Source organism: Castanea sativa, chromosome 6 (genome assembly GCF_040712315.1).
Source record: "Castanea sativa cultivar Marrone di Chiusa Pesio chromosome 6, ASM4071231v1".
In the NCBI taxonomy this organism is placed as follows: Eukaryota; Viridiplantae; Streptophyta; class Magnoliopsida; order Fagales; family Fagaceae; genus Castanea; species Castanea sativa.
In genome coordinates, this window is record NC_134018.1 from 50,035,493 (window position 1) to 50,063,477 (window position 27,985).

At 36.9% G+C, this 27,985-nt stretch overlaps 3 protein-coding genes and 1 long non-coding RNA gene across 6 annotated transcripts; 3 read left to right on the forward strand and 1 right to left on the reverse strand.

The window, feature by feature from the left end:
* The first annotated feature begins 686 nt into the window (after positions 1–686).
* Positions 687–3,776, forward strand: LOC142640691 (uncharacterized). Its single transcript, XM_075814899.1, has 4 exons — positions 687–946; positions 1,912–2,068; positions 2,346–2,639; positions 2,905–3,776. Exons 2-4 carry the CDS (start codon positions 1,934–1,936, stop codon positions 3,523–3,525), a joined length of 1,050 nt encoding a protein of 349 aa, XP_075671014.1. The 5' UTR covers positions 687–946; positions 1,912–1,933; the 3' UTR covers positions 3,526–3,776.
* Positions 3,777–5,049: 1,273 nt separating this feature from the next.
* On the forward strand, positions 5,050–15,055 carry LOC142640442 (RNA pseudouridine synthase 5). 2 transcript variants are annotated; one of them, XR_012845193.1, is made up of 15 exons: positions 5,050–5,255; positions 5,557–5,614; positions 6,094–6,121; positions 6,220–6,266; positions 6,388–6,478; positions 6,692–6,839; positions 7,423–7,510; positions 9,055–9,139; positions 9,322–9,397; positions 9,631–9,698; positions 11,464–11,533; positions 12,539–12,755; positions 12,892–12,970; positions 13,712–13,805; positions 14,666–15,055. XR_012845193.1 is itself a non-coding variant. In XM_075814543.1 (14 exons), exons 1-14 carry the CDS (start codon positions 5,150–5,152, stop codon positions 14,738–14,740), a joined length of 1,113 nt encoding a protein of 370 aa, XP_075670658.1. In that variant the 5' UTR covers positions 5,079–5,149; the 3' UTR covers positions 14,741–15,055. The 2 variants fall into 2 exon arrangements, 1 of the variants encoding a protein (XP_075670658.1); XM_075814543.1 differs by lacking the exon at positions 12,539–12,755 and having other exon boundaries at positions 5,079–5,255.
* LOC142640444 (uncharacterized) lies at positions 8,582–8,957 on the forward strand. Its single transcript, XR_012845194.1, has 2 exons — positions 8,582–8,717; positions 8,818–8,957. It is a non-coding gene; the product is annotated as an uncharacterized LOC142640444 (long non-coding RNA).
* Positions 15,056–15,387: 332 nt separating the features above from the next.
* On the reverse strand, positions 15,388–27,009 carry LOC142640441 (uncharacterized). 2 transcript variants are annotated; one of them, XM_075814542.1, is made up of 4 exons: positions 26,278–27,009; positions 24,975–25,835; positions 22,180–23,316; positions 15,388–18,725 (listed from the first exon to the last, which is right to left on the reverse strand). In XM_075814542.1, the coding sequence occupies exons 1-4, from the start codon at positions 26,432–26,434 to the stop codon at positions 15,679–15,681; spliced, it is 5,202 nt and encodes a 1,733-aa protein (XP_075670657.1). In that variant the 5' UTR covers positions 26,435–27,009; the 3' UTR covers positions 15,388–15,678. The 2 variants fall into 2 exon arrangements, with proteins under 2 accessions (XP_075670657.1, XP_075670656.1); XM_075814541.1 differs by having other exon boundaries at positions 15,388–18,728.
* Positions 27,010–27,985: the final 976 nt, after the last annotated feature.

Here is a 27,985-nt window from a genome sequence, read left to right on the forward strand (position 1 = left end):
TCATTCCATTCAATTCCATTCCATTCTCTTCCCTTATGAACTTCCAAGCGGAGCTTTAGGTACTTCCGAATTATAGTGAAGTGAGCAGGTGCTCATTCCTCTCATATTTATGATGGGTCCCATCATGAATTTAATAAATATACTCTACCATAAATATAAGAGGAGGAAGTATTATTTACTGTGCTCGAGAATATCTAAGAATTACTCTACAAGGAGGGCGGGTGCCAATAGCATGAAAAAGACTTTTAGCTAATACAAACTGAAAATTTTATCTTTTTATTCCAAATGTGCTATCCAAATTAATACAAATTAATGTTTTTCCTTTTGGATGAACAATACATATCCATGTTTAAAAGCACATGATACAAGAACTATTAAGATATTATTTGGGTCATATCACACACACACACACACACCCACCATTATTGTGAATTTGCGATCCAGATCAACCCCCACCTGGACATGATATGGTAGCAAATTCCATGCAAGGACAACCCACTGTCCATATATACATATGGTACCCAAACTCGGTCCCAATTTTCATTTGGACTTACTCAAATAACAAGAAAAGTAGCCAAAAACATTGTTGGCAAGAATCGCGTGGTATAAACATATCAGCGTGTCAAATTCCCATTGGTCCACAAGAAAAAATAATAAAAAATCAACACGCATTTTAATTTCAGCTCACCAGCTACACACACAGCTATGTGTGTAAACAAACGCAAGCGCTGACCATTCCCAACAACCGAAAGACAATCAAAGTTGGAGAGCTCCAAAAAAGAAACGAGCAAGTCGTGTGCTTACCACGACGCCGTTTCATTCTCTCAAATCTCAAATATAGGGTCGTGTGGTTACCATACACACTCTTCGAATCCCTTCTCTTTGTTTGAGTTTCTTCACCTTTGCTCTACCCAAATTCTCAACCTCTCTCTCTCTCTCTCTCAAGGTAATAATGCATGTTTCATTTCATGTCAGATCTTTTTTCTTTTCTTGGTCTTTGTTTTATAGAATTTGTAATGTTAGCCCTCAGAATTGTAGATTTAATCTGCATAATCTGTCTGATGTATATTGATTCTTAATTTTGGTTTCATTAATTTTCGTGAAGAAATGATTTTTTTATTACACGCCTGTAATTAGGGACTTTGTTCCTTGAAAGTTGGGTTTCTTTTTTTTTTTGGGTGGAGTAATATGTGGGAATTGACTCTGATCTCAATTGATGATTTGGGTTAGAGATTGATTGATAATTAGGAGATTTAGGTACCATATGTTAACCAATTGTTGAAAAAAAGGGTTCAAGGTTTTGGAGTATTAGAAATTCTAGGTGGGTTTTCAATTGGGTTTTCATGTGCCTTATAGTTGTGGTTTGTATATGGGTTTGGGCATTTTTAGTGAAGTTTAGCATTTTCCAGCTCATGGTTTGGGATTCTATTGTTTTGGGGTTAATTAATTGTGAGACTAAACTACAATCAATCCGTCTTTCTTTCTTTTTTTTTCAAGTAGGAAGCACGGACCCTTCATGTAGGGTGCCGGACCTTTGTCATACTGGCTGTTTTATGTTATAATTTTTCAGAAATTGCTCATGTCGCTGTGTTGTACCTGTACCCGTGTCCTGTGCTTCCTAGTTTTTCAATTTAACTTCTTACATAATATTAGTTCTTTGGTTAATTTCACACAAACACTAAATTCTGAGTTTTGTCTGTATCACCATCTTATATGGGAAAGTTACATTAAACATTAGTTTCTCTAGTTAATGTCAGGCACACTTTGTCAGAATTTCAATTCTTTAGGATTGTCAAGTGCATGCTTCTTCTAGCTTTCTAGATAAAATTTGGGTTCAGAATTTGCAGTTTAAATATTCTAAGTCTAGCACTGTGATTCTGACATTGTTTATGCAATTTCATCTTTGTGCAGGTGACCTTTTCCTTCAACAGATATGGACTATTTCTTCAGAGACCTAAATGAAGAGTCTACACCATCTCAGATGGACATGCTTAGATGTCCATTCTTGAGGAACATTAATGAGCCAACGAATTTCTCGTTCTCACCCTCCATGGCTTTCCCAATGCCCGTAAGTTGCCTACTTTCAATACGTGTGCCTGTGTTTCGTAATAGTTTCTTTATGTTGATGGGTCTAACTTTAAGTGTATTAGATTGAAAGGAATTTTGATTTTGATCGTATCTATTTGTGTTCAATTTTATTAGCCAAACATTTAGGTCCCAAAATCATGTATCTAAACCTGCAAGATATCTTCCTGCTTATAATTACAGACCTATGCCATGTGTCTCTCAGGCTTCTTGTTCAACTCAAACACTACTCATATATTTTCATGACTTTTCCTTCTCAGGTACGTGGAACCAAAGGTCCCATTTTTGAAGATGGTCCCAATTTTGATATGGCATTTAGGCTTTTTCATGGGCATGATGGAGTAGTCCCCCTTTCTGGGAGATCATTTGTGCATTCTGAGAATGTAGGGCCTGAGTCAACCCCATCCCAATTTAATCCTTTAGCTGCTAAGGCGGCCACAATCAGTTTGTCATCCTTTGGACTTGGAGGGCCATTTGGTTTTGATTCATTTTCTGAGAAGTGGAAGAATCAGAAAAGAAAATCCAATTCATCCAAGAAAGAGCCTTCTTCAAAGGTAATTTATCCTCAATTGTTCAAATTATGTTTTTCATATTAAATTCTGTTATACAAATTCAAAACAAGGTCTAAAGGCTTATTTTTGAGCAATTTTATGCAAACTCCAAACACAGTGAAATTTCAGTTCTCTGAACTTAGAATCTCATCAGCATACTGAATGTTGTGCATTAAATTATTGAAACTGTTCAAATTATGCTTTTAATGGAACTGCATTATACATTTCTCTATTACTTGTCCCTTGATTTTCATAACTGATCTTTCAGGGAGGAAGTTCAAAGCATGAGGCAATGGGCAATGAGTGGCTGCAAAGTGGAAATTGTCCCATTGCAAAGTCATACCGAGCAGTAAGCAATGTTCTTCCCCTAGTTGCTAAGGCATTTCAGCTCCCTCCAGGCATGAAATACAAGTGCCCACCTGCAATAGTTGCAGCCCGAGCAGCTCTAGCACAAACTGCATTTGCAAAGAACCTTCGCCCACAACCCTTGCCAGCAAAAGTGCTTGTGATAGGGCTACTGGGAATGGCAGCAAATGTTCCTTTAGGTATATGGAGAGAACACACTGAAAAATTCTCACCAGCCTGGTTTGCTGCAGTTCATGCGGCCGTTCCATTCATAGCCATGCTTAGGAAGTCTGTGCTGATGCCCAAGACAGCTATGGCTTTTACCATTGCAGCATCCGTGTTAGGACAGGTCATTGGCTCTAGAGCAGAGCGTCATCGAATGAAGACAACAGCTTCAAATAAATTAGCTCTTACTGCAACTGTTGATGGATCAAATCAGCTTCCAGCAGTTAAATCACAAGGCGGACATTGTGGTGATATTGTGAACTGGAATTCGGTTTCCCTTGAGGCGTCTGGGCCTTCTTCAACAGATGTTTTCTGTTAATGGTTGTCAAGTTGTCATTAGTATGATGTGTCCTTGTTTTCTACAAGGAGCAATTCTTTGTGTTCAATGAGTTATGTTTGTTTGTTTGTTTGTTTGTTTGTTTCTTAATCTCCTACGTCTTTGCTCCTTTCTTATTGAGGACTAGTTTCCGGCAATCGAGCGAATAAAATAAATATATAATATGACAATGACAATAATTTACTTCTTGGTGTACTATTTTCATGAATGGAATTGTTGAAGTTTGTTGCAAATGGTATATTTGGTCAATGGAGCAAGGGAAAGTGGGGATGAAGTGGGTGCAAGTGCAATAACTACAACCTCTACTTCTCGTAGAAAATTCCACAAAGCCGGCTGGCATATATTCTCAATTACGATTTTTGGACAGCCCATTTAGCTGAAATCTATATTGGGAGCAGGTCAACTAATACTTTATTAAAAATATATATTCATCCAAATGCACTGTACTCGGTCTTATGTTGAACCGTCCAGATGCTATGCTTTTAGTTTCTTAGTGACAGATCAGATCAGATGAGAGAGGGTGGAAGGTTTCATATGCTTGTGAATACTACAAAGTATGCTGCTTTAGGAAGCGATGATGTAAACAGGAGAGCACATCACAGTGATTACTTTCTTTATCGATAGGTTATAACAGTTTTTATTTTGATCATTTGGTAAAGGCAAAACTTAAGTACAATATGTGTTGTTCATTAGGTTCTTCTCTTAAAATTTAGTCATGTAATTGTACTTAGCACCTAAAGTATTATACATAAGTTTATCATTTTGGCAAAGTAGATCAGATTGGATCTTTACTGATTGAAGTTAACGGAAAATCACAATATTCACACTGGTTAAGCATTTGAATTTAGCGCCAGTTATACTTAATTAGTATTTTAAAATATTTAATCTAATTATTGCCTTCAAAGCCGTTACATGTTGAAAGTTACACTATACTGTTGACTTTTTCTATATCAAGAACAATGACTTGTGGACAATTTTATCCTCTACCATGTCAATGACGTCACAGACATTAATCATGGAAATCAAAATAGTCCTCAAACCAAGGAGTCTAAAATTACTCAATAATTCACTTCTAGACTAGAAAGTTTTTTTTTTGGAGAAAGTTCTAGACTAGAAAGTAGAAACAACTTTTTTGTTCACAATTGATAACACGACTTCATTCCTTGCCGTCAATATCCCAAAGATATCAAAACAAATTACCTCCAATAATCTGTCAAATTTGAAGAATAAGTTTGCTCCAATTACAAAGGACCATATCAACAATTCATGGACAAAATTTTCAACAATAATTCATAATTATCAATGTGATAGTTGTAAATAGTAAATAATAAAATAATCCGGCTCACGTGAGAACAATAAAAACCTACCTAACTCAATTTGACTGTGTCAACTTTAAAAAAAAAATGTTATGAAAAAACAGTTGATTGGGCTAAAGCTCGCATGTTGGAGGCCCAATGTGATTTAGATTGGGCTGAGCTAAATCAAATATCTAATTCAAGGATTGAAAGGTTGTGACATATATGAGGCCCAATTTCCAGTTATTTCGATTTGGACGCGACTTCGCTCAACGTCGTCGTTGTTAGCTCAGACACAGAGCCCTGATACCATGTCAAACCCTTCAGAGACACGTCAGACTCAGAGATTCGGGTTAGTCTGGCCCGATCTCAACGATGGCTTGTCCTACAACGACGTCGTTCGGTCCTCCGATTCCGGTCTCTCCTCCTCTTCTCTCATTTCCTATAGACTATATATATATATATATATAATACTGTGTTAACATCATTGACTCACTGAAATTTCGCTTTGAATTCAATTAAGTAAAAAAAATAAAAAATCGAAATTGTGTTTGTGTTTGTTTATTCAAAATCAGCACAGTTCGTTGCTATTTTTGTTCCTTTGGTTTTCGAATTTTCGATCAACCAAACGAAGTAGTAGAAGAAATTTTTTTTTTCTCTCTCTCTTTTTCGTTTTTATGTTACCAATTTTGACCTTGAATATGCGTTTGCTTTACAGAATCGACACTGATCGAATTCTACTCTAGCAAGTACAAGAATTCAGCTCCTCTGCAAGGGTAAGCCTATTACAATTCCATCAAAATATGATTTTATAGATCAGATAAATGAAAATTTAGTATAACAAAGAGACTGTATAAATTATAATCCAATGTTAGAGATTTTTATAATGTTAATATAATAAAAAGTTTGGAAAAGTTAACTGGTGCCGTAAGGTCATTGGTTTTCTAATGGGAAAAGAAAATGATTTTTTTGACATTTTTTTTTTAAAATATTTATCATAAAAATGATATAAATTTTTTTTAAAAATAATCTATTAACAAATACCTTAAATACCCTCGTTAAATAACTAGTTGTAAGTAACTTAGCTCTCAAGCTTACTTAAGCATTGAAGGAAAGGAAAATATTATAATAAACTAAACTTTGAAAAACTCTTTTTTTATTTAATCATTAAATAAAAAATGTTAAATATTTAGATATTTTTTTAAAATTTATTTTTATTTTTAAATTTTATAATGTTGTACTAATTATAGAGCAGTTGGGTGCAGCGAATTGAGAACGGACAGGTACGATGATCAAAATCCGGAAAAAGTTTTTTTTTTGGAGGATGTATATTATTACAATATGGTAATTCTTAGAATACTATGTTTACTGGTCTGCACAGATAAGTGTTGATGGTACAGTTGTTACTGATCCCGAAACAATCCTCAGGTTTGTTCTAATGGAAACCATTTGACTGTGAATTATCTATAAACTTTTATCCTTGAGAGATTCCTAATGTGTCTTCTTTTTTTTTCTTCCAAATTTCTGTTTTATGTATTCAAATTACTAGAGTTGGTTCGAAGCTTGTCTATCATAGACTTCCTTGGAGAGAGCCCGATGCACCGTGTTTGCTTGAAGTTTTATACGAGGATGGTGATATGGTAATTTTTTTGGTTCTGGGTTACTATGTCTATAATTGATTTTTTTTCTTCAAGTTTAATATTTTTTAATTCCTTGATTTAAGCAAGTAGTTCATGAATATGTGTTTCAAGATCTTTTTACTTTTTAAATTAATGGAATTTCTGCACTATATTAGATGAGGTTCTTCCTTCTATTGTTGGAGTTTTAGATTTTTTTCATTATTATGTTCTCAGATTGCTCTTAACAAGCCTTCTGGCCTACAAGTTTTACCCGGGGGCCTTTTCCAGCAACGGACAGTTTTGTCACAGCTCCAATGGCAGGCAAGCAAGAAGCAAGAACCACATCCCGTTCCTGTTCATCGCCTCGGAAGGGGTACTTCAGGTTAACAATGAATTCTGATGCTGAATAACATGACCAAAATTTAATTTTCCATCTGCATCGCTCAGTTTGTTTAGCAGAGTTGTGTGCGTGAGATAATTAAAAAGCTACTTTGTCAACTATGTGAATCAATCAGGCAATAAGAGAGATGGCTTGCTGATCTGATTGACTGCTGATCACAGCCAATTTACTCAGCTTAGGTTTAGGTATTGACTGATGCAGATCAAAAGAGAATAATCTGTGAGAAGGATTTTCAAATGCTGAGAATTAATAACGTAACCTTAATACTTTTTGTTGATTGTGGTCAGTCTCGCGATCCAACTCAAGATTTTAACTCATTTTAGATTGGTACTACTGATAAGTTCATGTTGTGAATAGAAGAAGAGTATGAGTAGCCTAAAGTAATGATATTAATCATTTTGCATCTTTCATCGGTAACAGGTCAATATTGCGTGCTTCTTTATATTCAATAGTGTTCTCACTTTATGGCTGTATTGTTCTAGTAGAGATGCTTGTTTTCATTGTCTAAGCTACTGCCAGAAATACTATCTAATTATACTCCTGTTTACTGTTGGATTGGTTATAGGAATATTGCTTTGTGCTAAGACGAAGCTTGCCAAAACTCGCCTTGCAGCATACTTTGCCGATGGAACATCTTATATTGAGGGCAATAGGTTTGGGGAATAACATCTTTCACCTTGCTCTTTCTCTGCTTAATACAGTGGCCAATGATAAGGATCAGATGATGATTTGTTATCTCTTGATAATTTGTTTTTTCCTTAATGGTGCTTATGGTTAGGTTCTACAATCCTGAGGCCATAAGTTCAGTAGGTTATCTGTCTTTTTATCTTTTGTGGGAGAATAAAGAAGCTAAGATGGCTCATAGTTCTTGAGTATCATAAAACAGGTTTTAGGATTTGCAATTCACAACAGAATCAAGGTGACTGCTGTAAAAATAGGGTTGAATTATTCCACCCATTTACATGCATACACACATGATGCAGGACAAAATCAAAATGGATGCAACAAAATTGCTGAACAGAAAAATCACTAATAACGTAGGAATTAGTGCCTAGGCTTAGAATTGGCATAAAACCTAGGAATTAACAGTTAGGGTCAGCCAAACTCTGCCCCAGTCACCAAACCATTGGGAAAATTTCAATGGAAATTTTATTAATCAAGCAAATTATAAGCTGTCTCCATTGGAGTAAAATAGTGTGCTTATATAAACTATTATGACTTAACTAAAAAATTGGTTGAATTAGGAAAGCTCAGTTATTGAATAACAAAAATACCCTTGACTCTGGTACTTAAAATTATTTTTTAATAACCTAATTAACTAATAAGACCTGAAATAAAATCTAATTGACAAAAATAAAAAATAAAAACAATTGACTTCCAAAAAAAAAAAACTAAATTAAAATAAAATTGTCTTCATGCTTCCCGCATCAATGTATGTCTGCGTCTGTGTGTGTTTTTGTATGTGTGGCAGGCTGGCACACATGTGCATGCATGTGTTAATTCTTAGGTTAAACGAAAAGAAAAGAGAAGTACTGAAATGTGCTAAAGGAGGGACTCGAAAGAAGAGAACATAACTTAAAGATACTCATCATTATATATTAAACAAAAGTGTCCTTAGATGGCACAAAAGTAGTCGAAAATATTACTTTGAAGATCCTGTTATAGGCTAGTGTATCTGCTTCGAAAATGCTGAATCCCAGAAGATAGGCATAACTAACTTGAAATAAAGGGCTAATGAAGCCATCAAAAGACAGCCATTCTCATTACAAATCAAGCTGATGTAGCTAAATGATGGCCAGTTGACCTAAATTCATGTTAAGAAGCTCTTATTTGGAAAACTCCTCATAATCTGGTTATAAGGTAAATAAATGATACTTACATTCGTATACGTCATTTCTTCATTTGAGTCACAACTGTAGGGGAACAATTATCTAACTTGAATTGTTTTAACAACATGAAGGACCCACCACCGTGCAAGTGGAATATTAAATATTCCCTGATGTTTCAACACCTGATACAGTTAAGCTATAGTTCAACTGGTACTTCGTCCTCCCATAATTATGGGATGGAGTGAGAGGTTGTGGGTTCAAGACCCATTAGGTGCATGTGTAATTCAAAAAAAAAAAAGACATTACTTGGCTTTCATTTTTAATCACAATACATGTTGCTGATGCAATCTGCAATTTCACAAATACAGAAAAACCAACATGGAGATGTGTGGAACAAGAAAAATAACAAAGATATACCGGGCACTAGTCACTGGGCTACTTGATGAAGATAAGGTAATACCCAAGCTTGAGCTGCTTGTAGCTCAAACGGCACCTTCTCCCCTTGTATAAATAAGGTGGTCATGGGTTCAAGACCCACTAATTCCATGTCTAACTTCACATAAAAAATGAATATGTCTTCAGTTATAATTCCAAATTAGCAGTTTTACACATTGGAAGTTATTTTTGCATTACAGGTACTGATAAAACAGCCCATCGGAATGGTGCAGTATCCTGGTGTTGCCAAGGGGCTATATGTTGCGTCTTCTTCAGGTTTATATGATTTATGCAATGTTTATCTTGGATGTAACATCCAGTGGCTATGTCAAAAATATGGTGTATGCTTTTATTTTGTCTTTTATTACCACCATATTGATAGAGTATTTGTCCTTGTTTGCTATCAGAGTGATGCTTGGCTTTCGTATCATGTTTAGTTTAACCCTGCTTATTAACTTTTTATTTTAACCAATACTTATCCAAAAAAAAAAACTTCTTATTTTAACCAGGAAAACCAGCTCTGAGCAAAGTTGATGTTCTTGAGAGAAACATGCAAGGAAACAACACATTGGTTCAGGTTTTCCAGTTTATAATGTAGAATTTGCTGATTATGCATAATTATACCATCTTTTTTTTTTTTGAAGTAAATATTTCATTGATTAATTGCAAAGGTGCATAACCCATTTACACAAAAGGTACCAACGTTAAGCACTAAAAGTACAACTATCAAGCATCTTAGGCATATTGGCAAAGGAGAATAAACCGGAAGCATTCGTCCACTTAAATAAAGAATTGAGGAATAAAAGCTTCAGATTGAGAATAATTTTTCACATGCTTTGAAACTTTTGGCATTGCACTCTCTGCAAATTCACCACATGAGACAATGCTGGATCACGTCCCAAGTCACTATATTGCAACATGTTCCAAGCCTGTCTTGCCAACTTGCTAAATTCTGCACAACCCCCTTAAACATAACCCGGTGAACTCCAAAGAAAAAAAGAATATACCATACTCCAAAGCTCTCCAGCAATAAGGCAATGAAAAAGTAGGTGATCTGTAGTTTCCCCAGCCAACTTACAAATGCAACACCAATCTATAACAGTAAGGATTTTTCCAAAAGCCGATATCCAAAGAAAGAAGCCACCTTGGATGGGACTATAGGTGTTGACTCTTTCAAGGAAAAGACGAATGGGCTGGGGAGTGTAACGTTTTTTAATAGGATTTGATTTCTTAAACATTCCTTGGAGTCCAACTAAGAGTATCCACCCCACTCCATATTACATGGCTGGAGTATATAATGTCCATAAATGATACAATGGATTCAAGCTACCAATCAGGGACTGGTCTAACAAAATTACCATCCCAGTGATAAGTACCACCAGAAAAAATTCAAATGACCTGCCACCAAAGCCTCCTTATAGCATGCAATACAAAATAGTGCTAGGAACCTCTCCTTCCGCAATTTCCTGCGACACCAACAGTTGTGCCAGAATTTTATGCAAGAACATCACCTACTCAAAAACTAGTGGACTGAGTAAATCTATCCAAACCTATCCTATTAGGTTCACCCCGTATGTCCCTTGAACGTTGTTAGAGCATCAATACTGCCATATTCATGGTCCACCATCATTCTCCATAAAACCTCTCTCTTTTAGTGATGTACCTCCAAAGCTATTTCCCCAATAAGGCCTCATATATCCACCATCTTTCTTATATCCTGAATGATCATTTTATATTTAGCTTCATTTATCCAACCTTTTTTTTAGCAACAACACATTTCAGTGTAAGACTTGCATTTCCTACATCTCTCTACTTTGTGTATTTTCTGGAAAACGGGGATCAAGGAACTCCTACAACTACGAAATAGGATTCATTTGCAACAGGAATCTTGATTCCCAATTCTATTGTGTGCATGCACGCAAGAGAAAGAGAGATTTTATAGAAAGCAAGGTCTTTATTTTCTTTATTGGACGTATATGACCATTCATAAGAAAAAAAAAAATTTTAAAATAATAAGAAAAAATTTTCTAGTAAAAATGATGGACCTGAGTTCCAAATGTCGGCAAGCACTGGGACATAGTTAAATGATATGCCATTAATCTGTGAAATCTTAATCACATGTGTAAGTAATGGCCAGATACTGGAAATTTCAAGCTAAGTTTCAAATGTTAACAAGTGGTGATAGGCACTTGACGTGCATATCTTGGGATTAGTTGGTGAACATTCACTATAGGGAGACTCTAAACATGGGGAGTTTTTGGAGGAAAAAATTGTTTTATTTATTTTCTTCTTTTTATAGCATAAATATATGACCTTCTATAATATGTTGATACATTTCACAGGTGGAAATTCAGTCGGGACGGCCGCACCAAATTCGTATTCATCTTGCTTTTATTGGGCATCCTCTGTTGGGTAAAGTCTGATGTGTTATAATCTTTGATATCTTAATGACATTGAATACTTATTCAAGTTCTTACTGCAGAAAATAATGTAAATTCATGGAGAAAAGATGTATCTGTGTGTGTGTGTAAAGAAAAACAAATAAAGATTATTTTTTAGAGGTAAATATTTGAAGGAAATAAGTAAACACATTACCTTATGATGCGCTGCAGAGGCCAGAATATATATATATATTGACCAACACTTGGAAATAGGCAATGAGATGAAAATGTTAATAGTGATGAGGAAATTCCCTATTTGTTTATAAAGAAAGACTGGTAAGATTATATTTGAGAAAAGGTGAATAATTAAAGAAAGTGACTGTATGAGTAAGAACTTCAACTAACAAATCAACCATGCCTAAGAGGCAATGAGATGCATAGTTTTAGTAGTGACCAAAAAAAAAAACTCCCTTTCTTTGAAGCCTAACAAATATCATTCATACACTTTTCTTTAATCCCAACTCCCTACCCTATTTAGGTACTGTGAATCACTTAGATCATAGAGCTTTTTCAAACAAGAAATTTTAATCTAATTTGCTTGTTGTCTAGCTTCTAAAGCACTTCACCTGATTAACTCTCAACTCAACTCAACCAATCCTTAATCATAATTGAATTTGGGTCTGCTATTGATCCTCATTAACTAATCTGGTTCAATCATATGTATTATTTTATGCTATTATATCCTATTTAAAAGCATACTCTACTGCCTCCCTACGTAACACATTCTTTCTTCTTCACTTTTACTTTTCTTGCTATTTTAGACATCTCTCTACCTTTTTTGCACCTTCAAATCATCTTAAGTCACTCTCCCTAATCCCTATCTTTTCCTCACTAGGAGCCACCACAGATGACCTGATTCTGCTTCTTATCTTCAATATTCCTATTTATTCATTTTAACATTCTCATTTTGGCTATGCATATTCTTCTTCTTTTTTTGATAAATAATGTAATTTATTGGGAAAAAAAATGTATACAGGACGTATACTAGAGACCATCATAATCATGGTGTAGAGGGCAATGATCAATGAAATCTAAAAAGAGAAGAAAAAGAATAAAAACCCAATGAAGGCAGCCAAGCAAATAGAGAAGAAAAAACATCTTCAGTTCTGGAATAGTTCTTTCTTATCAAAGCTTCTAGCATTTCATTTTGGCAATGCATATTGTATGAACGTGTTGATTCTACAAGCCCAATAGTTAGTCTTATATAACTTTCTCTTTAATTTAATAGGTTTTCTATAATCATGAAGTGCTTTACCTGAGTATGGACTGAAAATTTTGGCTTAGTTATGTTCATGGACAGTTTGAGAGTTATCTTTTATCGCTTATCAGGTGATCCTCTTTATGTTGGTGGTGGACAACCTATGTGCTTCGATCCTGAATTTGTTGACGGAAGCTATGCACAAGATGGGTACGAAAATGCTGTTTTTACAAGATCATTTTCTTTCTACCCTTTCAGAGTAATTTTTCTTCTAATTATTAGTAAAATAAAGGCGGATTCCCTTTCATGAGGAAATCTTTGAAAGTATCCTTCGACTGTTTTACTACTGATGTATTTCTACTCATAATTGCATCTTATAGTCTTAGATCATCTTAAACAAGTCAGACACAACTTCTGGTTCTGGATCACTTTTCAGATGGTTGCCCAATCTAATTAGTCTTACTTGGGCATTCTATCGACTCCAGAAGGAGACATACTTCTACTTTGGTTTTTAAATAGTTTGAATAATCAGGGCAATTAATGCTCCTCACTAGGTTTTGACTTTTTTTAATGTGATGGTAGTATAATAAGATAATCAATGTCTAAAAGCGTGAAGATCAGACACAATGCCTTTTTGATCCATGAATTTCTTGTGATGCCTGTTATGTCATAAACATTTTGGAATTGAGTGTTGTCTTTTTTATACTTGAATATTTTATAATGCCTGCTACTTAATAAACATTTTTGAATTGAGTCTTGTTGATTCACTCAGTAGCAATCTCTTCATCAATTATTAATTCAATCCATAAAATGCCTTTAGTTGATTTCCTTTGTTTGAGATGCAAATGCTACCACTGAAATTGAGAGAGGAAGAAAAGAAAAAGGTTGATGTTATCAGTAAGTTTGAAACAAGTAGCTAATGTGCTTCACTCTTTGTTTTGCAATTTGTAGAGGGTACCAGAGGCCGACAAATCCTGTTCCAGGAGACTGTGGTTACTTCTTGCATGCGCATCAACTGACTCTCTCTCACCCAACTACCAACGAGGTGAGTATAGGAATAAGTATCCAAAAAAAAAAAAAAAATGTAAGTGCTTAAGAATTCAGAATGCAACTTATAATTGTCATTCAGGTATGGTATTTAAGTATCAAAGTACTCTTCATGTCTGCACAAAAAAATGGTTTTCCTTGCTCCTGTAAACAGCTAAATGTATGCCAAAAAAAAAAAAAACCTCATTTTGTTAAATCCTTGATGTATTCATGTTAAAAATCATTCCAAAACCTGCGACTTGCTTAATCAACAGGTGGTTCATATGGAGGTCTCCTTTTTTTTTTCTTTTTTTTGGCTGATAAATAATGCAGAATTGTGGAGGTCTATTTATGTATGTGATCCTGATAATCACAAAAGCTAGATCTATGATTTACTACCTACCAAAAAAGATTGAATAGCTAGATCAAATATTACCATCTATAAATGCTGGTGATCTTGTGCATGTTGTTCTATTACTGTCTGAAAAGACATTGAAACTTTACAGATTAAATGAAGAAATGTCATTTTTACGTCTTCCTACCATAATGTAAAGAACAATCCATTTGGTACGCTATTATGTGTTACTGAAATTTAGTGTGAAACGTTGATAATAGTCATGTATTAAAAGAAGATGCATTTTACTTTGTTATTTTAGCTAGGCATTTGTAGTTTACTTGTTCTCTTGAGGTACATCTACCTAGGCCACCACATGAGGTCTGGTCTTGAATGCTACATTTACACGAGGTCTGGGCCTCAAGAATGCTATGTTATGTTTCTCAAAAAATAAAAAAAGAATGCTATGTTATCTAATGTTTGACTGCAAATTCCTCTCCTGATTTTTTACTTACTGAAGTTATTAATATCTTCTGCTATTGCAGGTAATCAAAATTACTGCACCTCTTCCATCCATCCTCCAAACACAGGACGAGGCTAAGGAAATAAGCATCAATTAACAGCAGCACTATTTAAGCATGCTGCTGTCAGCTGCCGAAAATTTGACAGCAATGAAGCTTGCTTTACAGCCACGCTTCATTTCAAAGCTGCAGAAGATTTTGAGATCAATTAAGTTTGCTTTACAGCAATGCTTCATGTCGTGTCTGAAGTATACACCTAGCACCATTCAGGTAGTAGTGTAATCGTAATGCATTATTAATGCTAGGCCATTAATTTTCATGAGAGCGCATATTTTTGTAAAATAATTCCAATAGAGAACGCATTTAATGGCGAAATTTAAGGAATGGTGGCAATTTTGAAGGCCACGTGATGTAGGTATAAAGCGCCGATGTTGCTTTACTCAATATTTCATCATCTGACCCAAAAAAAAAAAAAAAATCATGGACAATCAAAATGGTCAAACATTATGATAGCTCACATTATGCAATGGGCAAAAAGAGCTAGTGGATGCATTCCAAGCAATGCAAGATCAAACGGCAGGGGAAATAAGAAATGGAGCCCTCCGAAGCTCGGATGGTTCAAAGCCACGGGAGCACTTGAAACACCAGCAATTTCTCTGCAACTGATAACTTGACAAGACAATGAAAAAAAAAAAAAAAAACAAGTAGTCAATGCAAAAATAAATGGGTGGTGGGACGAGAAAGGATTGCATCAGAAATTGAAACTGACCCTCCTAACTTGCACGGATTATTTTTCTGTATTTCCATCATCAAATACAACAAATATAAAGCTACTGGGAATATTACAACCACCTAAAATACTTTACCAAAAAGACGGACTTTTTGAGAACCGTCCATTGCCCCTATCATTTTAATTGAACAATACAAAAACTATTATACAGGGTGCGGCAAAAGAAAGATATTTTTGCCAGTGAGAGCCTCCCTCTCCTCTCCTCTCCTCTCCTCTCCTCCTGGAAGAGGCCCTCGGAATGCATCTACTACCTGCCTATGTCCCCCTTACCTCTCCAAGATTCCTCCTCCCTAATTATGCTCCCACTCTGCCCCCCACCATACTGGTCAGAATTAGCAAAGTGCATTTTAATGGCTTTCACAGGATCGGAAACACTAGTGCATGGTCCCCCAACAAGAACCCCCCTTCCCACTACATTCATTCCAACCACCCCCCTTCCCTGTGGCTGTAAACTCGACACTGCTTCAAACCCTTTTCGTCTCTGCATCTCAGAGAATAATATATCTTGCCGCTGTTTCATATCTACTGTGAATGGCTGTACTTTCGCACCCTCTCGGCTCCTATACACCTGATAATCAGCCACTCCATTGCTGCTACTTATTTCCCTCACTCCATTGCTGCTACTTATTTCCCTCGATGGAAAAACCGGCGATACACCGTTCACATTTCGTTCATTACTCTTAACAACTGACTGCAAAGGTGGCGGTGGCTCTATCTTGGTAGATGGTGTAGGATAACTGGCAAAAGCAGTAGGATATTTGGCCAGCAAGAATGCAGAATCAGTAAAAGATGAAAATCCGGCTTGTATTTTATTCCCATCCCAAAAGCCATAACTCATCGGAACATTCTCAACCAGATAATTGTTACCATCAATCTTCAGGAGAGCTGAACTCCCGTCGACATTGGGGATGCCAGAAATTTTTAAATTAGACAAGTTGCTGCTTGACTTCGGATTATTCACTCCCTTTTCCTCATTCTCACGGGTACTAGAATTTGACTTCGGCGTGGAAGCTGTTTTACTGAGTATCTGGCCAAAAAGTTTTACGTCACCATTCCTGCATGGTTTATCTGCATCTGACAAACTTCGTGAACGAGCTCTTGAATGGTCACTAGTTTGCTCTCTCTTTTGGGACAGAAGTGGAAGTTCAGCCACTGAGCTGAGAGGTTTTGAACTGCTGCATTTCTGAAGAAAGCAATCCTGTGTCATGCATCGAGTGGAGATATTCCTCTCTGACTGTGAAAGGTTTTGAATTTCAGAAAGGTTTCTACAACTAACATCACCATTCATCTCTTTCTTCTTTGAAATCTGCAATGGATAACCCCTTAAAATCTGGGAGGATTCAACGTGATCAAATAAAGCATGACCTGGCAAATGCTGGTGAACAGATTTCAGAGAATGCTTGTCCCTGCTCCCATGAAAATCAAGTGTTGATGGCAACCTAGTATCGCATGAGATGGCAGCAGAATCTTGGGACACAGAAGTTGCAGTAGTAGGAGAATTCTGTTGAGGCAAAGAGACATGAGGTTTTTCCATATATTCTGACTCCAATGAAATCTGATGCTGGTATTCAGGTTTGAGACTGAAACCAGAACAAGAACCATCGGCAGCCTGGTGAGAAGCATTTCCTGTTGCATTTGAATCTCGTCTCGAGCATTGCAAGCCAATTGTATCTGCATTGCATTTCTCATCTTGTCCATTCAAACTACTTTCTGGCAATTCTTGCCTCCCTAATTCATTTTCGAATCCCTCAGAAGCAACAGCTCTATTCTCCACCAAAGCATCTGAAAATGGACCAGAGTCGATTGCTTCTTCAACAGAAACTGGTTCTGCAATCGGAATACCCTGTTCAATCACTTGATCTCCTCCAATTTCATTATGGGCCAAGACGACTGCAGTCTTCTCAGAATGCACCGAGTCAGACTGGTTTTTAACACCATCCATGATATTATTTTCACCATGAACAGCTAGCTCAGGCCTATCCTCTGTCTGACCTGCACCAGAAACCAAAGTGTCTACAGCCTCAACAACTTCTTGGCCTGTATATTCCATCCCATTGTCTTCCTGTAACCTGTTTAAGTCAGATTGCAAGTTCACAATCTTAGTAGGATCATAATCATGGTTCATTTCCACATTGGACAAGGGCAAGTCCTCTTCAAGTCTACTGCCAGACTTATTGCAACAGATGGCTGAGCCAGTCTCTACAACACAAGCATCTTCAGTGTCACTTCCACCTCCATTAGCATCATCACTTACAGGTGCTCCCACATTTCTAGGCCCAGGATGCATCAAATCTAGTCCAAGGCACTTTCGTGCCTTACTAAAGAAAACTTTGCATTGGTCCCGTGATCTTGTTCTCACACACCGTGAAATCATCACAAAATCCTTGCCATAAGATGACACCGCCTGTATGAAGACAGACTTCTCCTCATCTGTCCAATCAGAAGGATCCATTTCCCCACAGCTCTCGTCGGAACAAGTTTCATCATCGACATCCTGTGTAACATCAGGTGTCAAAGGCCGCTTTATCAAAGAGTCCACTTTTTGACACTTCCATTCCCGAAGGCTTTCTCCAGGGTCAACAGAACTTGTGATGCAAGAACTCATAGCCTCCGATGACAGGGACCCACATATACCAGCTAAAACATCAGCAGCAACTGTTTCTCTCTCATTCGCAAGAATATCAAGACTGCCAGACCTTTCTAAAATGACATCATCACCCCATAATGTTTTGGACTCACTGTAGCCACCCAAAAAGATTCTTCCAGCATTTGACTGTCGATTCCTCGTATGATCGTCAGCACAAGCTGCCATCATTGAAGCTGCACCCAACATATCAAGAGAAGCAGCATTCATCTCACGATTCCACTTTTTCCCTGTCAGCAGATAGGTATTCGTAGAGGACTTCGCTTGCTTACTGCAATCCTGCTTCTTTGTTTTCTCAAAACAATCAGATTTGTGATTTTTGTAGTAGAACTCCACACAATCTGCGGTTGTCTTGTGGTCAAGAAAAGAAGCAATCTTCCTGAAATCTTTCCCAAAAGTGGTTAATTTATCCATGAAAATCACTTTCTCTTCAGATGTCCACGGATTGATCATCGCCCGTTCTTTCTCAACAGCACAAGGATCTTCAACTAATCCATTACTAGAGACAAACCTTGAGACTATCTTTTCTTTCTTGTCTAAAATTAAGGCTGGCATTTTCAAAGCGCTCCTGTATAGCTTGACTTGGGAATCTGAAAGTAGCTTGCTTGTAAAATTGATTATCTCTGTTGTAGGGACCAGGCTCAGGTTTCCTGCTGCAAGAAAATAAAAAGAAAAGATCAGAAACTTAACATTTAAATAAATAAAAAATCAGCAACAGAAACTCAAACCATTTTCACTCTCTTTTTTTTCGTTTTGTTCTAGGAAGCATGGGGGGAGTAAATTGTGGAGACCAACATAACATGTAATTCAACAAAGGACTTATTGACTTCAAAGATTGATCAAAACAACCTAGCATTCAAACTCATTATTGTAAATATAAATAACATGACCACACAAGAAAGATTGCAGCTAGCACAAACATCCTTCGTGTCTAAAAGGAGGCAATCCAGCTTGACCCCAAAATATGGAGGTATAATAAAAACTGCGAGAGGTTCAAGGCATTGTGTTTTTCACCCCACATCAAATGGCATCAACTTTAATGAAAGACCATTCCAACTTCAGAGATGACTAACCAAAACCAGATAGCATCAATGCATTTTGACAAATTCAAAATTAGGAGATTGCTCTAATTAAACCTCAGTGACATCAGATGCAGCAACCGCTAACATACTTAATATCCTACTGCATCTGCCTGATCAGATTCCAGTTTGCTAAAATCCTTAGAGATCACAGCTAAGCCCTCTTGCATCATAAAACACTTCACTCAGAGAAAAAGTCCCATGTGGAGTTTGAATCAGCTTTATACAGCCTGCCTATGTCATTGCACTTTCAAACATGCACTACAAAATGCATATGCAATATCAAACAAGGAACCTAACTAATTGCAAACTGAATTTTTTTTCAAGGGTTCTATAGTATACCCCTATCATGTCCCATAAAGACAGAAGAAGACTTTCATGGCATTGAAAAATAAAGCAATTCAATATCTTCTGCTCTTGTTCATGCTGGCAGGATGTCTTGACAGTAAGTCATCAAAAAGCCAGTTCAACTAATACAGAGTACTTCAGGTTCACAATAGGCTCATGGTCAGGACTTTTCCATAAACAATAAGATCCATCAAAATTGGAAATATATAAATTAGTATCTCCATATTAAAAAGATGTCAAATTATAAACAACACACTCAAAATAAGCCAGGTATACTTCTTTTAAATGCAATTTCTGAAAAATATCACTGCAAAGGCAGAACGGTTTCAACGTTATACAATATTTGAACCACAGGACACCATAATATAATAATCATCATACTCCTTGAATTGAAAAATAAATAAATAGGCTGCCACTTGATGCACCAAAATTTCTTATGATATTTTTCCTCATCCAGTCTACCTATCAATATATATCCTTGTCCAGTTGGTTATGTCTCACTCTAGGGCTCTAGGCATATTGAATCTAGGGTCCATTTGGTTGTGAGGATGGTAAAGTAAAGGGTAGAATTTTTTTTTTTTTTTTATTTGGTTGAGAAGAAAAATGGGAGGATAAAGATAATTTCACATAAATTTGAATAGATGAACACATCGCATTTATTATATTATGTTATATTATATTACTTCTTTACCTATTCATTTTATATAAAAAGTATGTGATTAGCTGACTTAAATACAATGACTTATTATAAAAATAAACAACTCACTGAAAATAATCTCCCAATCATACTCTTTGTTGACTATTTTTTTGAAAAAAAAAAAATTGCTTGTAATGTGTCAAAAAAACATGAAAATAAAATAGAAGGGAAAATAGTAATTTCCACAGAACAAACGTTCTCTCCAAATTTTCCTCCCAATTTGGGAGAATGGTCTTTGGTGGGCCCAGGTGGAAAATGTCCACCCACCCCCTTTTCCAACCTCCCTTCTTTCCACCACATCAAAAAAGGGAAAACTCCTTTTTTTCCCTCCTCCCTTTTCCATTCCCCCTCCTTTCCACCCAACCAAACAGACCCTAGAGTGTTGACTCACAACTCTTCCCACTATCCAAGACTCATGCTTTGCAGGAAATTGGCTAAGATTAGGTCCTCTCTACCGCTATAAACAATATTCTTGGTCTCTCAGCACTCCTTTAAAATCTTCATTCTAAAAGTGAAGTCAAAGGTCATGACCTAGCCCAACCCTTCACCAGCTGAGCCAAGTCAGGATCTGCATCTTGGCACTTTAAGTCGCCAACTAGGAAAAATATCAAAGATTGATTCTTAAAGCTGTCAATATAGGGCCTTCTGTGTCAATTTTATTGCAGTCCCCAACTATGGATTTATCAGTTGTACCACAATACTCTGATCAGCCAGTAACCTCTTCCTATGGTTTACTGGCCACAATTAAATAGAATCAATTATCTTTCATTAGCCCAATAAAATGAGGTAGTGCCAAGACAAAAATGTGTATCATACACTAAGGAAGCCGAGCAGAGCAATCTTAAACCAAGGGCAAACTTCACAAATTAGAGGAAAAATTATATTTTATATAGTACATATAATGTAAAAACAAAAGAGAGGGGGGTAATAACCTAGAAGTACTGGTAATATTTTGCACTAGAAGTCTAGAATATTGATTTGAAAGAGTTTTTTTTTTTTTTGGAGTAATTTGAAAGAGTTGGAAGTATGATAAAGTAAACAATATCATTTTTTTGCTATTCTTTTGTATACATCCTGTATACAAGGATAGTACTTTTTTTGCACTTTTTTAATGAATTTTTAAATTAATTAATCAAAATTGTGTTTGTGTATATGTATGTATATACATACATATAAAATAGATAAAGGCAAGTAATATGAGATAAGAAATGAAAAATAAATGCAGGTAAAACACTTATACAACTAGTCAACGTACTTGAAATAACAAGCCTCTCTCTTGTAGAAAGAAATTTAAGAATACTACAAAAAAATAATTCGCCTTCACATATAATGCATCCTTGAAGTAGTTCAGGGCATTAAAACTACAGAAATTTCAAGAAGGATGAGAGTCATGGCATTAATCACGGTGGATATAGGTTCTCCCTTGAGGGCAAAATTATTAGTGCCAGATAATCCACCATTATTTGTCGAATGTAAAAAAAATTTCACAAGGTAAATCCACCACTTGTCAGGGGTAAAAACAATCATTTACCACAATAACGTGAAAACATAAATACGAACATGAGATACCATACAAAATAAATATATTGAAATATTAATAAATCATGCAATTATATTCCTATTATATATTCAAAAAATTTGCATCCTACCAACATGTAATTTACAAAACTAAAAATTCATGGATCAGTTCAATATTCAACGTTTCCTGGTATCAAACTTCAGTATTCAAATTCCAAAATATATATATATATATATATAGAAGTACCGAGATTTTATACATAGCAAATGAACTAAATCTGAGAGGAAATGAAGCCAATTCTACGGAAATGCTATCGACACCAATATCCCACCAGGATGGAACAGAATTGATTACTCTAAAAGCAATACTGCATTACAGACTAAAGTGAATTTTGTGTGCTTCATTTCATGACCAGAAAAACAAATTCGGAAAACAAAAATTAGACGCTAAAATTTTCTTACCAGGAGAAGAAAAACGAGAGCGAATGGAAGACCGATGCCTCTGATTCCCATTGTGTGTTGTCCGCAAGCTCAATTCAGATTTCTTCTGAGATTTTGGACGGTGTTTCCTTACAGAAAGTAATCGCATATCTTCCTTCCAAAGGTGCTGAAACGCTTTAAACTTGAGGGTAATAACCCGCTCCTTAAATCTTAAAAACTGCTTCCTCTTTGCAAATTTTTCTTTTATTAAAGAAGAATCCTGACAGGAAGAGAATTTGGCAGCTTGAAAAATATCGGTCATACATTGATCTCTGGGCAATAGCCTTTTGAAGACTTCAGATGCTCTGCTTGCACATTCTCTGTTAGAAGCCAATATTAAATCACATAATGGCTCTTCTCCATCAGTGTGTGGGCTCACCTCATTGGAAACAAGAGCACCAGTGTTATCCCAACCTGAACCAGGCACAGAGCATTTCACATCCACATCTCCAGACTGAAATTGAATTGCATCCAAATTACCTGAAGAATCACCATGTTCCACCTTATCAGGTGAAGAGACCACTTTCACCAAAGAAAGAGGTTCCACAAACTTGGATGTTGCAGTTCCTGGACTATCCATATCATCATCCTTAAGAGCTGCATGAACTTCTTCTGAGGCACCATTACAAACAGGGATCTTCTCCGCAACTGTATCCCCAAAAGAAACAACATGCAATTGTGCAGGTCTAGGAATCAAACTGGAGACAGCATCCTGCTCATTGCAGGGTTTTACATTGTTCTCCACTTGAAAAGAACTGGATGCAGCCGGACAAGGGTCACCACTTTGAGATTCAGACTTCAATGACTTAAGTTCATTTTCAAGTAAATCAATTTCAGACTCCGTCAACTCCAGCGCCTTTGAAATTTCACCTTTAAATATTAGTAATTTATTGATAGCAGTGCCCCTCTCATAACTTGAATCCACTGAACTTGGATCGTCGGGTTGCAACAATTCAACAAGTGAAGACCCCAAATTAGATATTGAGTTTGTATCTAACTTCTCTAAATTAAAAGGAAAACCTTCAAGAAGATTTTGAGAAACAGGACTAGGTGAAACACATAAGTTACTAATATCATTATCAATATTTGCTGCCTTGCCAAAAGATTTATCCTCCACACCTGTTACATTGATTGGCAAAACTTAGATTAGAAGAGGTGTGGAAAAATGGCATATGAGATGCTTATTCACAAGAGAAAATAGCAATAAAGGCAAGTATTTTTGACAACCCGATATTCCTTTTCTGTCATGTAATAAGAAAAGGCTTTGTAAAATAAATTTTCTTCAAATGGTCCTCAAGAGTATATAATAGGCCACTTCAGCATTCAATTCATAGATAATATATAGTACATAAGCAGTGTGCGTCTTTGAGTGTGCGTATTAAATGCAATTCAGATTCTCAAGGAAACCCCAATCTTGTCTTGTGTCACATGCCCCACAACTATTTCACAAACAATATAAAAAAATGTCAAAATGCATGAAAATACTTTGTACCACCAACAGCTGCCACCCATCATCCACTCCCCACATGTCTCATTAATCTTTGGTCCTAATTATTTATTTTGGAACTAAATCCCAATAACCAAGATTATGGAGTCCAAATAAGCTTAACTTTAACCCCAAAAAATAAAATCCATCTTACGGTTCACAAAAGAGGAGGCATTATTGAAGTCATGACCAAAACTTCCATTCTCCGTGGTGACAACACCTCCATGGCCTAAGGTCCATATACCAAGCCGGTCTCCATCTCAATCCCTACCCCCAAATGTTCTTACAATTTTTGAACGTGAATTAAATATTCTTTATTTTTTATTTAATAAACATGATAGTAATTCAATCCTATGGCGTCTACTCGGTGATTGCTCTTTACCATCGGACACCAATTAGTTTTTGGTATAGGCAAGGATTGAACCCTGATTTCTTATTAAGACAATAAGAGACTTTACCTGTTGAACTGACTAAAACCCAAGTGTAAATTAAAAATTCAATTCATATCAATAAAAATATGCATTGCTCATAGAGGATTAAAACAGCCTAAGGACAGTTATAGAGCTGGTCTGTGGCAGTAAGGATCTTGACAGCTGGTTTAGTTGTGGTTATGGCATCCAATGTCACTGACAATTTAATCTCTCTCAACTTTTAATTTCTTCGGTTACTCTTTCTAAAAATAAATAACATCCAAACTTCTGACACAAATGCAAGGACTAAAAGTTTCCTGCCTTAGCAACCAAAAGATAAATAGCAAAATATACACAAAGTACCATTGATCTTTCAACAAAAAAAAAAAAACCTTGGTAACATCCAAGGAACCATTGCTAGCATCTTTAGGATTAGCAAAAAATGGGTAAAAGGGCCCCTCAGAAAGAATGGGATGTGACCTAACTCTATTGAACTTCCATCTCAAAATAAAACCATAAAATAAACAAACAAACAAAATTATACTAGGTTCAACTGATTATTGTAACAGATAACACCAACAGAATATTACAGTTCAATTTTACTTCACAGATCTTATTATAATTTCATTCCCCATGTTGTGTAGGCCAAAATGTGCTCCTTACAACAAAGAATTGCCCCATGTTATTTCAGTTACTTCTAAGCCTATGCTCCTCTAGAGCAAATCAAAGTATTACCGTTAACAACTTATAAACAACAAAGATATTAGTGATTCAAAGAGAGCTTCCATGGGAGATTTCTCCTTGTACATAGTATAGACAAAAAAAAATAGTTGCCACTCGGAAATAACTTACAAAGCCATTAAAAAAAAACATGAACCTACCTGGTGAGGAGCTGCATGCAACAGAAGATGGAGTTGCAGGTGATGCACAATCTGAAAAACCTGTGACTCTGGGGCTTTTTTCAGCCGTGTTTGAAACAAAAGAATGGATGGGTTCTGTATTACTAGTAAAAACGAGAGCCCCATCTTTGTTCACACTAACATCAGGGCCTTCAACTTTCTTTTTCTCATACTTTGCCAGTCCCTCACCCCATCCTAGTCGCGGCTTCTTCTTAGAGGTGGCTTCTTCAAACGGTGCAGCAGACGTCACACATGCTGCAGCATCTCCCGAAGGGGACTGAATAGGAGTTGCATTTTTATGCTGTACATCGGCCTTCGTTTCATTGGAATCCACACCCCCCATGCTCTTTGAGCTACTTGAATGGCTAAAACCTGAACCCCGTGAAGACAAGCTTCCTGAGCGGCTCCACTTAAAAGTCTTCCAATCTGTTGATCCCAGTGAGTTCTCTCTATCACATCTCTGCCCTGTGCTCAACCCATTGACACCATTCATCTTATCATGCTGGTCTTTCAGGTGAAGCCGATCCCACGTATTCACAAAGTCAGAGTTAGGGTGAGAGGAACAAGTTATCATGTCATCCACTGACCTCAGATCATTATTACTCACATCAATCAGCCTCCCGGGCGTATTTGGAGACCCAATGCCAGTTTCCCAAGAATGGCCTTTACAATCTCTCTGACTAAATCTGTTTTCCCTACTGCTCCTGCCATATTTTCCATCTCCACGCGAAAATGACAACCGGCAACCCTCATCTTCCAGCATCTTGTCACCCGACCGAGAAGGCACATACCCATGTCCAGATTCTTCGGTATACATGTGCCAACCACCCTGCTTACCATGACCTTCATAAAGTAATTTAACAAAAACAGACAAAATCCAAATATATCAACACAAGCAACGTATATATTCTTGCCAAAAAGAAGCGTATATATATTCTAGCCCAAAAAAAAAAAAAAAAACTATTTATCCCAGAAATAAAAATCCCCAAAAATCCTAATTCTTAAGAATCATAACGCCCGGATCTTCAATAAGCCAAATAATCAAAAGCTAATCATAGATCTACCCAAACCCAAAAAAAATATAAAACTAACAAAATAAAGTTCCAGACTCCCAAATCAGATATGTGATGAAGATGACCCCAAAAAAAACCCCCAAAAGTTACAAAATATACATATTCTAGGTGAAGAAAACCCTAAATTTAGGTATTCTAAATGGGAGAAATTGAAGAGAGAACAAAGAAAAGGGGGCCAAAAATAAAGAAGAAGAAAAGAGGGAAAAACCGACCTGTTGGTCTGCGAAACTCGGCAGATCCTCCACGATAGAATTCGCGCGATCCGTGATAGGACGAGTCCCGCCTCCATCTCACGGCGGACCCTAGCGACTCCGACGACCTATCGTGCTTCCTCTCCTTCCGATCACTAGACAATGGCTCCGGCGGCATGAAAACCAACCCAATCGCATGGGCAGCCACAACTAACCCTCAAAACCAAACCGATAATTTCACACGCCACAAAACACCAACCCCAACCCCCTAGGGTTTCTCACACAGAACCAGATCGTATACACAACCAAAACCAGAGCTGGAACACCTTCAAATTCCTAGGGCTTCTTTATCCTCCGCAACAACAACAACAACAACAACAACAACAAATATCGAACCCCAAACTCCACGGCGCTTTGAAGTTTGAACCACCGCAAAGAGATAAATAGGAAAAAAAAAATCCTAGCCGCAAAGCAAAAAAAGCAAAGCGGCGAGCGAGGGAGAGAGAGAGAGAGAGAGAGAGTTTGAAATCTATATTCTAGGGCTTGTGAAGAAGATCAAAGGAAGTACCTAGTGGGAGAGTGATAGGCACTGATTCTGGTTCTCTTCTCCTAGTGCTTGAGAAGTTTCTCTCTCTGTTTCTTGGCTGGTGGAAAACGAAAATCTGCATCTAGAGCGAGAAAGTTTTTGAGAACGTGAGCCGATAAGGGACAAAGAGAGCCCAGAGGAATAGAGAGAGAGAGAGAGATAGAGATAGAGAGAAAAGGAAAAAGAAGGAGAGAGAAAATTGCTGCCCGGATCTCAACGCCCCTTTTGAATTCCATTTCAACCTAATTTCGCGTCCGCTATCAATAAATATTACTACAATTTTCTTTTTCTTTTTCTTTTTCTTTTTTATTTGGTCACAAACTTTTAGCTTTTTCAATTAATATCCCCAAATTTAGAAAACTTTTATTTTAAAACCTCTAAGAGCATCAGCAACGAAGAGGGTATATGGCAAATGCAAGGATATTATACCATTTAGGCTCAAAACATCATCTCCATTGAAAAGTGTAAAATACAACTATTGTAAAAAAAAATACAATTGAGCTACAGTATGATTCTAAATTTAGAATCACACTGTAGCTCAATTGTAAAACCAAATATTATTATTTTATTAATTCTACTGTTGCTTTATCTTCTCCCCTCTCACCGGTACTCTCATCTTTTCTCTCTTTTTTTCTTTCTTCTTTTTCAGTTCACTGATTCTCTCCTTCAATCCTTCTCCCTCTCTCGTCCCTGTCTTCCCCTTCTTTTTCTTTTTTCCTTTTTTTCTCTATTTTCCCTTGAATCAAGCCTCCGTGGGTCTCAAATTGGGTGGAGCATGGTTCGATGTGGCAGATCGGGGTGGTGCCGTGGCCGTGGATCGGGGTGGTGTCGTGCTCGCCGTGACTAAGCCGCCGTGGGTCTCGGGGTGGTGCCGTGGTGGTGGATCGGGGTGGAGCCGAGATCGTCGTGGATCGTGGGTCTCATGGGTTGGTGCGCTCGGGTTTGATGTGGAGGTAGATGTGGCAGGTCGGGGTGGTGCCGTGCTTGCCGTGACTAAGCCGCCATGGGTCTCGAGGTGGTGGATCGGGGTGGAGCCGAGATCGCCGTGGATCGTGGGTCTCATGGGTTGATCGCCGTGACTAAGATTTTTTGTGGTTGTTTTTTGTGATTTCGGGGTGGTGCCGAGGTGGTTGTTTTTCTGAG

Bases quoted from the DNA above. Each gene is read 5' to 3' on its own strand.
- LOC142640691 (XM_075814899.1), top strand. From the start codon at position 1,934: ATGGACTATTTCTTCAGAGACCTAAATGAAGAGTCTACACCATCTCAG. The intron at 2,069-2,345 runs GTAAGTTGCCTA...TTTCCTTCTCAG, and splicing joins CCATGGCTTTCCCAATGCCC to GTACGTGGAACCAAAGGTCC. The intron at 2,640-2,904 runs GTAATTTATCCT...CTGATCTTTCAG, and splicing joins AGAAAGAGCCTTCTTCAAAG to GGAGGAAGTTCAAAGCATGA.
- LOC142640442 (XM_075814543.1), top strand. From the start codon at position 5,150: ATGTCAAACCCTTCAGAGACACGTCAGACTCAGAGATTCGGGTTAGTC. The intron at 6,840-7,422 runs GTTAACAATGAA...GATTGGTTATAG, and splicing joins CCTCGGAAGGGGTACTTCAG to GAATATTGCTTTGTGCTAAG. The intron at 9,699-11,463 runs GTTTTCCAGTTT...TACATTTCACAG, and splicing joins GAAACAACACATTGGTTCAG to GTGGAAATTCAGTCGGGACG.
- LOC142640441 (XM_075814541.1), bottom strand. From the start codon at position 26,434: ATGCCGCCGGAGCCATTGTCTAGTGATCGGAAGGAGAGGAAGCACGAT. The intron at 25,836-26,277 runs GTCGGTTTTTCC...TACTTTATGAAG, and splicing joins CGAGTTTCGCAGACCAACAG to GTCATGGTAAGCAGGGTGGT. The intron at 18,729-22,179 runs GTAAGAAAATTT...ATTTTCTTGCAG, and splicing joins CTCTCGTTTTTCTTCTCCTG to CAGGAAACCTGAGCCTGGTC.